We start from the raw sequence: 10,978 nt of genomic DNA, 5'->3' as shown, positions 1-10,978 counted from the left end.
CGAATTATTTCAGTTGGGTTCGTTTTTAGTTTTGTATAGATTTTGTTTGGTTAGGTTTAGATTGTAGTTCCATCAAAATTTGTGTTCGCTAAAGAAGAACTCCTAATTGACTAAACGGATGAATCACTCACTCTTGCGAGTTGCTATCAAAGTGCTTCAAATAGCTGAAATATTGTTGCCTTTTGGAGTAATTTTTTTACAATAATTTCCAGGAAGAAGAGGTTGTGTGCGGTTTTGTTGCATCTCAGCGTCTCGCGAAGTCAGCAAATCTGCTCCAATCGTATTCATTTCACCTTTTTAAATTAAAATGTATATATAAAGTTTATCCGTGGCATTTTTATGAAATCCGTTGTAGTCTAGTTGGTTAGGATACTCGGCTCTCACCCGAGAGACCCGGGTTCAAGTCCCGGCAACGGAATTTTAATGTTTTTTTAATTTTCGAACTCTCTAATATATATATATATATATAGCCTTCAAAACGGTCCAGGATTTACAAATATCCAACGTAGGAAGTACCTGTAATGTGGTAATTAGTAAACAAAAATAGTTACTTTTACAGGATTTTTTGGATTTTTTTTTCTTTACAGTTTTAACTTTAAAAAATGGCTAAGGATTTAAATGCATCCAATAATGTGGTAAATAGCAAAAAGCTGTGAATCTAATATGCCACTGTATACAGATCATCAAGGTTTGTATTAGGTTAGTTATACCCACATATACAACTTTACTTTTCTGTAAAATTTTGTCACCACTCAATCCAGAATTAAAAATCTTGTAATCAACAATTACCTCTGCCCATTTCTTGGACACGTACTCAAAACGCAAAAGTATATACCACACGTAGTATATACTTTTATTAGATCGTAATGAACCAGATATATTCGATCCGAAGTGCATGCTTCTTAGTTGAGTTGTCGCGTTAATTATGAAGGTACAAAATCTTTTGATGAAAAAAAAATCATCTTAATTTATAGTGTGTGCATAAGTGTATTATTACTTCCTATGAGCATAAACAACCAAACTCTCCACATATTTAGTGTGACGAGTGCGGTATCTCTTTTGGTGCCAATTTGTTTGGCTATTTTTATTCCTTTTTGAGGGATTTTGATTATCATTATTATTAGATAATATCATATTATACTAGGTTGGATTATGTTACCGAAAAGATGAACTGAGCCCTGGAGTATGTATTAATAACTACATTCAAAAGTGGCAAAGGGCTTGATGGTTGGTACCCGAGGTCCTAAGTTCGAATTCTGATCGATTCACATTTCCAGCTAAGTTTAATTTTAAATGAAATAAACGAAACGGATAGAATGTACTTATTTCTCCAAAAAAAAAAAAAAAAAAAAAAAAAAAAAACAACTACACTCAAAAGTTATGAGGGAAGAGGTTGGGATTCAAAGCATTATATAACTACAAAAATTTAATCAATTACACGTCAAAAGTGGGAATTGAACTTACGATCTTCGTCTTTTAATCAATTAAATGTCTAAGGTGAGAATTGAACTTAGGATCTTACAAAACAAGAAGGTTTAGAATTAACTCTGATACCATATTATTGAAAAAATTGAAATGAGTCTAGTAATATACATTAGCAGGATTTGTTATATTGATAAGCTAAATAAAACAATCTACACATTATCCATCACATTTTTGGTTATGTAGAGTGACCAAACAATAACACTTTATGATGATTCTTGAAAATGTTGTATTTTATTTAAAATATAACTTATCTTATTCTGAAAAAATAAAAAAATTGATGTTCTATATTTGTTTTTAGAGATCTCATGCAAAATACCAGATAGTTCCTTGCTTATGTAGCGGATCATTTGGTTTATCTCCCATTGATCTTATCTCTTATTTTAATTTATTAACTGTTTGTTTGAAACTTATCTAAATTTTCGAATTATTGTTTCTTAGGGATTTTATTATTATTATTATTATTATTATTATTATTTTTGTCTTGTACCAACTTAAACTAGTATGTCTAAATTCATTTTGTACTGGTTTCTCAACTGTTTTTTTAATTTTCTTTTCCGTAATACAATTTCCCAAGTTTTCAATCTAACAAAATTTAATGATGCTAATTAATTGCCCTCCAACTAAAAACTGGTGTTGACATACGTACTTCTAATCTAACTATACGGTCAACTGTTGAACATAAAATAATTAAAATGATACGGTGTGTATATATATATATATATATATATATATATTGAGGAAAAACACGCCCTGAGGCAATTTTTATATAATTAATCAGTGGATACAGATTGAAAAAATCCATCAAAAGAAGACCAGAAAGAAAGCTTCTTGTGTGCAAGATTATTTTTATATAATTAATCAGTGAATTATTCCAAATGATATTAAAGTACGAGAGTTTATAAGTTCGAATCTTACCAAGCCTCTTATTACTTGTAAACGGTCATCTCTGAATATAATTTGAAATAAAATAAAATAAAATATTCATATTTGACAAAAATTAAGCTTTCTTTCTTTTTTTTCAGTCGCTTCCCTTAATTTTAAGAAATAAACTCAATTATAAATATAAAATAGTTAGATTTCTAATTTAGTATCTTAGATGTCAACAATAAAATTCTAAATCAATTGTGGTACCCATAATATTTCTTATGTGTGTGTGTGTGTATATATATATATATATAGAACTAGGCTGGATTACTATCAATAGCACCAAGTTATTGGTGCTATTGATTTTTTAGCCCTTGAATTGAGAAATAAGTGGTTAGGATAATGTGGGCACCTAGGGTTGAGTGAGTGGTTAGTTGAATAGTATAATCTAACGGGTAAAAATAATCAAAGAGTTAAATCTACAGTGGAAAACTCGATTAGCACCAAATCCTTGGTGTTATCGATAGTACCCACCAGACTCATATATATATATATATATATATTATATATATATATATATATATATATATATATTTATATATATATATATATAGTGTAGAGTTACTATATTATTGAAAGTATATAGAATTTGATGTTTTCGATTTTTTAACCCTTGAATAAAAAATTGTACGGTTAGGATGATTGTGGTCCCCTTAAGGTATAGTAGTATCCATACACCACAGGGTAATAGTATTAATTCAAAAATTGGAAATAATTAAAGAGGCTAATCTAAGAGCCAAAAAGTCGGAAGTATCAGATTCTCTATACTTTCAATAGCATAGTAGCTCTATTATATATATATATATATATAGACAGAGAGAGAGAGAGAGAGAGAGAGAGAGAGAGAGTCAGTCTGGCTATTATACTTTTATGAGTACGATTGCCTTCGTACTCATAAATTATTTTCGATGATAGAGCTTACAAATCAATGATCTATACCGTTAAACGTTATCTAGAGCATTTAAAATTTTTAGAAATCAAATTTCATCATTCTTCTGCATCATTTACCTTACGATCAAAAGGTTACAAAATTGACAGGATCCGATCATTCATTTTTAGGACGTCGTTTGATTTTGAACGTTCAATTTATATCCGCTTGATAGATTTTATTATGATTTCGAAAAATTATGAAATTTATTTTTTAAAAATTTCAAATACTCTATACTATATTTAATGGAGTGAATCGTCGATTCGAAAACTTCATTATTCAAAACAACCTATAAATACGAATGACCTAATACTCATAAAAGTATAATAGCCATACTCTCTCTCTCTCTATATGTATATGGCCTTCATATCACATGCATGCATCCTCTCTCTTTCTTTCTCTCTTGCAAATAATTTTATGGCCATTAATGTCACATGCATCATCTCTCTCTCTCTCTCTCTCTCTCTCTCTCTCTATAGAAATTACACATGAGTACATGGATCCATCACATTATCATTATTATTAATATTATTATTACCATTAAAAGCCAAGATATGCCCCATTCTCTTCCATTATTAGTGTCATCATCTTTTACCAATTACTACACACTCACACAACCCTTGCCAACCCATACCCCCTCTTTATAGTTGGCACACTACAACTTGTTCATCACCTCTAGTCCCCTACCCACCCTTTTTTAATTCTTTCCCTTCTATTTTTTTTCCCTTTTTTTTTTTTTTTTTCTGGGGCTTTGGTGGGTCCCACACAATAATATCACCCAACTCAGTACAAAAGGACTTACTCTTTATCCTCATCTTTTAATGCTTATTATATTATATTAGACATTAACTTTTGCACTATATTACTATCAATTTTTTTTTTACCATTAATAAACGTCTAAAATTTAATAAAAACTGATAGAATAATAATAATAATTTAACAATAAAAAAATTAATAATAATTACTACTTATACACTCCCAATAGCATACTAGCTCAACTCCTCTATAATAAAAAAAAAAAAATTCACCCACTATTTAAAGATTTATAATTTTTTTGGTAAACTTTAAATACCGTTCGTGATTTAAATTAATGTATCAAGTTAGTTTCCCGCAGTTTTATTTTTATCTTTTTATTATTGATTTTACTAATTTTTTTTGTTAAAACAGTGACAAAGTTAAAAATAAAAGATAATAAAGTGAATATTCAATAAATCTAGATTGACTATCTGAAATTTTTTATATATAATTTTAAAAAATATTAACGGAGAAGTTTACGAAAAGATAAAATAAAATTATAGAACACTAACTTGATACACTTTAAATCACAGATTAAAAGTTAGAAAGTGCGAAATCACAGAGGTGGCGTTTGAAGTTTGCCCAAAAAATATTACTTTCTTTTCTTAGCTTTAAAGTTGAACTTTCCATTACTAGTGCTTCACATAAAAACTTTGCCACGTGGCACAATCTCCACCGTCCATTACTCGGGCAAAAATCCATGATTATCATCATTGATGGAATATAGGATGTTGCATCCGAAGCAAGTAAAGCACTTTCCTTCCGACAAAAGTATTTGTTTCTCCATCCGTACAATCCAAATTACAAAGCACGTATTACACCCAAAATAATAATAATAATAATAATAAAAACTTTAAATATCATTACTGTAATTTCATATTTTTTTATTTTAATACTTTATGGTTTAAACTATATCAATTTAGTATTATGTAATTTTATTTTATTTTTTTTATTATTTTCTCTATTAATTTTTTTTATTAAATCAATAACAAATATTCGATAAAGCTAACTGGGGTATCTGAAGTTTTTTGTATATAATTTAACGAAATGTTAATAGAGGAGCTGACGAAAAGAAAAAAATAAAACTTTAGGGTACCAAATCGATACACTTTAAACCATAGGGTACTAAAGTAAGAAAGTGCAAACCACATGAATGATATTTGAAGTTTATCCTAATAATAATAATAATAAATTTAATTAAAATTTTAGAATAAATTTCATATTTAGTTCTCAAATTTTAAGCGCATAATATTTTAATTTTTAAATTTTAATTTGTTATAATGTCTAGCTCAAATCTTTTATATTTTTGCTATTAAGCAAGTAGTGAGGCTAAAGTATTTTGATCAGTAATGAGATATTGAATAAAATAACATATTACTATGGCGACAAGAGGGACGGATCAGTATTTAGTTAATTAAATTAGACTTAATTATAATAATCTAAGTTGTTGAAATTTAAAATTTAGGAAAAACTTTAAAAACCCCCCTGTGGTTTAAAATGTATCAAATTGCCCCCTGTGGTTTCGTTTTTATCTTTTCGATAGCTTTTTCGTTAATATTTCATTAAATTATATACAAAAAACTTCAAATACCCATCTAGATTTATCAAATATTCACTTAGTACCCTTTAATTTTAACTTTATCGCTGATTTAAGAAAAAAAAATAATGAAATTAATAAGAAAAAGAGAAAAAAGAAACCACAGGGGGGCAAATTGATACATTTTAAACCACGGGTTTTTTTTTGAAGTTTTTCCTAAAATTTATGACAAATTATTACCCTTTGAATACTGAAGTGTTATGTGTTTAAAATTTAGGGGTCAAAAGTGTAATTATAATTATGAAAGTAAACACAAATATAAAGTATTTTTACTTGATTAGGGTATTGTAAACTTCATTTAATTATAAATAATAAAATAATAGAGAGTGACCTCATATAATATTATACAACAAATACTATTATTATAAACATTATGGTAAATCAAATATAAATGGAATAATTTTATGAATACCCTTCTAGAAACTATTAATTTTATCAATATTCTTTTAAAATAGATAATGTTACGAATGCCCTTCAAAATATTAAAATTTATCACAAATACCCTACGCTAGTTATGGTCTATTTGAAATTTGGTTAAAATTTTAAAATACTGTTTTGACCTTTTTTAATGTTTTAATCAATAGTAGGAAAATTAATGGGTCAGTAAATGTTAAATTAAAATTTATAGTTATTAAAATAAGTATTTAGAAAACTGTATTCTATACCTTTTATATGATTTTGATTTCAAATTTTGCGCAAAAACTATAACCGAATCCGAATCCGAATTCGTTTCGTTGTTATTGTTTTTTTTTAACCTATGATTGAAATTATTTCAGTTTAGCACCAATTCAACCCGCCCCGTTTAGGACAGGGTTCGGATAAAATTATGAGCATCCGTACCCACTAACATTCCTAATGGATAAATTGTAGTTTTGAACTAAATGAGAGATTTACTTTTTTTTTCTTTCCTATTTAATTTAAGAGTTGAATGCATACAGGCTTCTGCAAATATAATAAATTACAAGTATATTCCTATAAAATTCAACTTTCATATTTTGTCTCTATAAAAATTTTAATATTTTCAAATATCATTCTGCTTTGTTACTGTTATAAAACTGTTTATATTTTAAATAAAATATCAATTACGTCATCATAAATATATCCGTCCAAAAGTCACGATAGTACAATATAAGAGAGATAAAAAATATCAAGTTATCTTATAAACTAATCAGGATTAAGTATTTATCCTATGATTAACTAAATTTTTCTAACGGCAGAAACATATTTGAAAATATTAAAATTTTTACAGAAACAATATATATAATAAAAAAAAATTAAACTTTATAAAAATATTATTATAATTTACTATATTTGTAGGGACCTAAATGAAATTAACCCTTAATTTAAAAAGAAGTTACATTACATAACCACACAAACACACCTCATTCTTTTTTTGTTGATCGAGCGCTCAAAATTTACAGCTCACCGACTCTCCAACGTTCACACTCCATTTCCTTTTTTTTTTTTTTAACCTTTTTTTTTTCCCGAATATTCCAAACAAGATCATGCTGTCCACATGGGTTCGGCACGCTAATCGAACCGTCCACCTTTCTCGACGTGGGCCCCACCGCGGTACTACTATTATTATTATTATTATTTTTATTTATTATTTATTAATATCACACCTCATCGCCGATATACATTGTTGGGGGCGGGAAAGTAAAGGAGCGGAGCCAAATGGACGGTCNTAACAAACAAACACATCAATCCAAAAAAAAAAACAAGTGAATCAATCTCCGCCGTCCAATTAGAACCCGAGATCCGGGAAATAATTCATTCACAGTCGCTTTACAGGATGATGATAAAAATTAATAAAATAAAAATAAAAATAAAATAAAATAGTTAATTAAACAAAAAAAAAGAAAAAAACAAAAGGCACAACATATTGAGTGCGCTCCTCCTCCTCCTCCTCCTCTCCTCCGCCGCTTCTCCTCTTCTCGAAGAAACGAATTTCTCATATAATTTTTTTTTTCTTTTCCCCAAAAAAAATTTATCCGATAATAATAATAATAATAATAATAATAATAATAATTACCAAAAAAAAAAATTCCTACTTCAAAAATACAAAGAAAAAGAAGAAGAAGAAGAGGAAGGAGAAGAGGCGAGATTAAAAAGTGAAGTAAAAAATGGGAAAATAAAATTGAAAAATATGATGATGAATGGTGATGAATGGTGATGGTGATGGTGATGGGGATGATTATTACACTTTTGGGTGGTCCGAGCCAAACACGTGCCGAGTCAATTAGTCGACTTAAACGAACGCACCCGTAGTAGGAGAGGTACCATTTGACGAACTTCTTGAGGCCGGCGTCGAGATTGGTGGTGGGCTTGTAGCCGAGCTCGGCGCGGGCGAGGGAGATGTTGGCGTGGGTGAAGGGGACGTCGCCGTTGCCGGGCATCTCGACGACGTTGCGCCGCGCGCGCACCCCGAGGTGCTTCTCCAGCAGGTAGACGAGCCGCGGCACCGTCACCGGCGCTGTTGCCCAGGTTGTAGATCCGGTACTGCGCCTCCCCGCGCTTCCGCCCCGCGCGGCCCCCCGTGCTCGGCCGCGCGGTGTCGAGCGAGGCGACGCAGCCGCGCACGACGTCGTCGATGTAGGTGAAGTCGCGCGCGAGGTCGACGCCGTCGCGGCCGCGGTAGACGGTGATGGGCTTGCCCTGCAGGATGGCGCGCGCGAAGGCGAAGTAGGCCATGTCGGGGCGGCCCCAGGGCCCGTAGACGGTGAAGAAGCGGAGGCCGGTGACGGAGAGGCCGTAGATGTGGTTGTAGGCGTGGGTGATCTCCTCGCCGGCCTTCTTGGTGGCGGCGTAGAGCGAGGCGGGGCGGTCGGTGGGGTCGGACTCGGAGAAGGGGACCTTGTCGTTGAGGCCGTAGACGGAGGACGACGAGGCCCAGACGACGGCGGGCTGGGGGTCGGCGGCGCGGCAGGCCTCGAGGAGCGCGACGAGGCCGGCGACGTTGGAGCGGACGTAGGAGGCCGGGTTCTCGAGCGCGTAGCGGACGCCGGCCTGGGCGGCGAGGTGGAGGACGTGGGTGAAGGGCGCGGCGGCGAAGAGGCGGGCGAGGAGCGGGGCGTCGTTGAGGTCGCCCTCCACGACGAAGACGCCGTGCGAGGCCAGGAGGGACTGGCGCGCGCGCTTGAGGGAGGGGTCGTAGTAGGGGTTGAAGTTGTCGAGGCCGAGGACGCCGTCGCCGCGGCGGCGGAGGGCGAGGGACGCGTGCGACCCCACGAAGCCCGCGGCGCCGGTGACGAGCACGCAGAGCCCGTCGGGCCGGCGCGGGCGGGCGGAGGCGCGCAGGCGGCGCTCCCAGTGGAGGCCGCCCCAGGAGGCCGACAGGTAGCGGGACGACGTGTCCACGAAGCTCTGGAAGCTCAGGTACGAGGCCGTCAGCGCCACCAGGAACAGCGCCCACAGGAACAGGCTGCTCGTCGACGCGAAGCACCGCTGCAGCTGCCGGTTGTACTGCCCGGGCCCCCCGCGCTCCATCTTCACCTTCCCCGGCGTCGACGGAAACCCCTCCTCCTCCGCCGCCTCCCCGCCCATCTTCACCGCCCGCATCTCCGACGACGACGACGACGATTTCCTCCCTCTTTCTTCTTTCGGTATCACTCTCCCTATCCCTATCCCTCTATCTCTCTATCTCTATATCTCTCTATCTCTATCTCTATCTCTATCTCTATCTCTATCTCTTTTTTTAATATAGATAGATATTTATTTTTCTTTTAATTTCTCATGATAATATGACTAACTAACTCAAGTGGTGGGATGATGAATGAATGAATGAATGAGGAAGAGGAGAGAATGAATGAATAGTAGTAGATTGGGGGAGGAGGAAGAGAAGGAGGATAAAGATAGAAAGCAGGACAGAGATTTTCTTTTCTTTTTTGTTTCTTGTTGTAATTTTGTGAGAAGGAAAACTCTGCGCCTGCTAAGGAGGGGAGGAAAGATAGGGACGGATATAAATAGAAAGAGAGAGAGAGAAAGAGTGAGAAGGGGAGGGGAGGGGAGGGGACGNGAAAAAAAAAAAAAAAGAAGAGAAAAAGGTGGTTCTTTTTTAAAAAAAATTAAAAAAAATCAGAAAGGAGTAAAAGTGAAAAATGCAGTGGTGTACCCCCTCAACCATTTACTACGAGCAAATGCCACTTGATAGGATACCCCTACTAAAAAACAAGAACGTAAATACCTTTTAAAATTTTTAAAATTTTATATTTACCTTAAAAAAAAAACATAAACATTTTCAAAAACACCGAATTTACCCTCCATACATTTTCATGTATACCCTAACAAATTTTCTAATATTAATATATAGAGATTTTCTTAACTATTATATATATATATATTATGAAATAGCCCCTTAATTAATTAAATTTTTTTTTTTCTTATCAAAGTCTTCTTAATATTTGGTTTCTTGAAATTGGATTGATTTTTGTCAATTAAATTACAGATTTTATCAATCCATTGATGATTCCAACAAATTTAATAATTTTAATTACTTTCTAAAAGTTAAAATAAAAAAAAAATAATAAGTAATAGCTAAAAGAGAAATCTAAGTTAAATAAAATTTAAATATGATTAACTAAAATAAATAATTAACAAAGGTTAGGAGCTAAATAGTACTAAAGAATATCAGCGTGTTAGTTTAGATGTTAAACAAATAACGAACAAAATGTTAGATATTAAATAATAAATTATATAATTAATATACCCTTAAAAAATTTCTCAACTAATGGGCAAAATAACATTGCAAATTTTAACCAGTGTTAGATTGCCATTTAACTAAGATTACTATGACTTGAAGAGACGGAGTATAACAGTGAGAGCATTTTTGAAAGAAAGTATGAATTTAGAAGGATAATTGTAATATTATGATAAAATTCATAGGAGCATTTATAATATTTCTGAAATTTAGAGGGGTACGGATGAAATTAACCCTTTAAACAAATAGTAAACAAATTAAGGGCAAAATGGTAATTTAATATTTTGAAGTAAAATAAAAAAATTTTAAATTGAGGAAAGTTAGAAAAAATTAACAGTAAGAGTATTTATGAAAGAAATATTGTATTTAGAGGGTATTTGTTAAATTTTAAAATTTAAAGGTTTTGTGAGGATACAAATGAAATTAACCTAAATAAAAAAGAGTATGTAAACTTTATGAATATAATATCTAATATACCCTCCAAATTTTAAAAAATATTTAATATATTTTTAGTCCATAAAAATATTCTTATTGATGCTTACAAATTCCT

General features: G+C 33.1%; 1 protein-coding gene and 1 non-coding gene across 2 annotated transcripts; one reads left to right on the top strand and one right to left on the bottom strand.

Annotated features, from left to right (window-relative positions):
* Positions 346-418, top strand: TRNAE-CUC. The gene has a single exon. It is a non-coding gene; the product is annotated as a tRNA-Glu (tRNA).
* On the bottom strand, positions 6,647-9,727 carry LOC109706871 (UDP-glucuronate 4-epimerase 1-like). The gene is given in 3 exon segments (XM_020227886.1): positions 6,647-6,671; positions 7,995-8,207; positions 8,209-9,727. Coding segments are annotated over 3 exon segments (1,320 nt in total). The 5' UTR covers positions 9,291-9,727.

Source organism: Ananas comosus, linkage group 2 (genome assembly GCF_001540865.1).
Source record: "Ananas comosus cultivar F153 linkage group 2, ASM154086v1, whole genome shotgun sequence".
In the NCBI taxonomy this organism is placed as follows: Eukaryota; Viridiplantae; Streptophyta; class Magnoliopsida; order Poales; family Bromeliaceae; genus Ananas; species Ananas comosus.
Note: the sequence above shows the minus strand (reverse complement) of the source record. Positions and strands in the feature narration are given on the sequence as shown.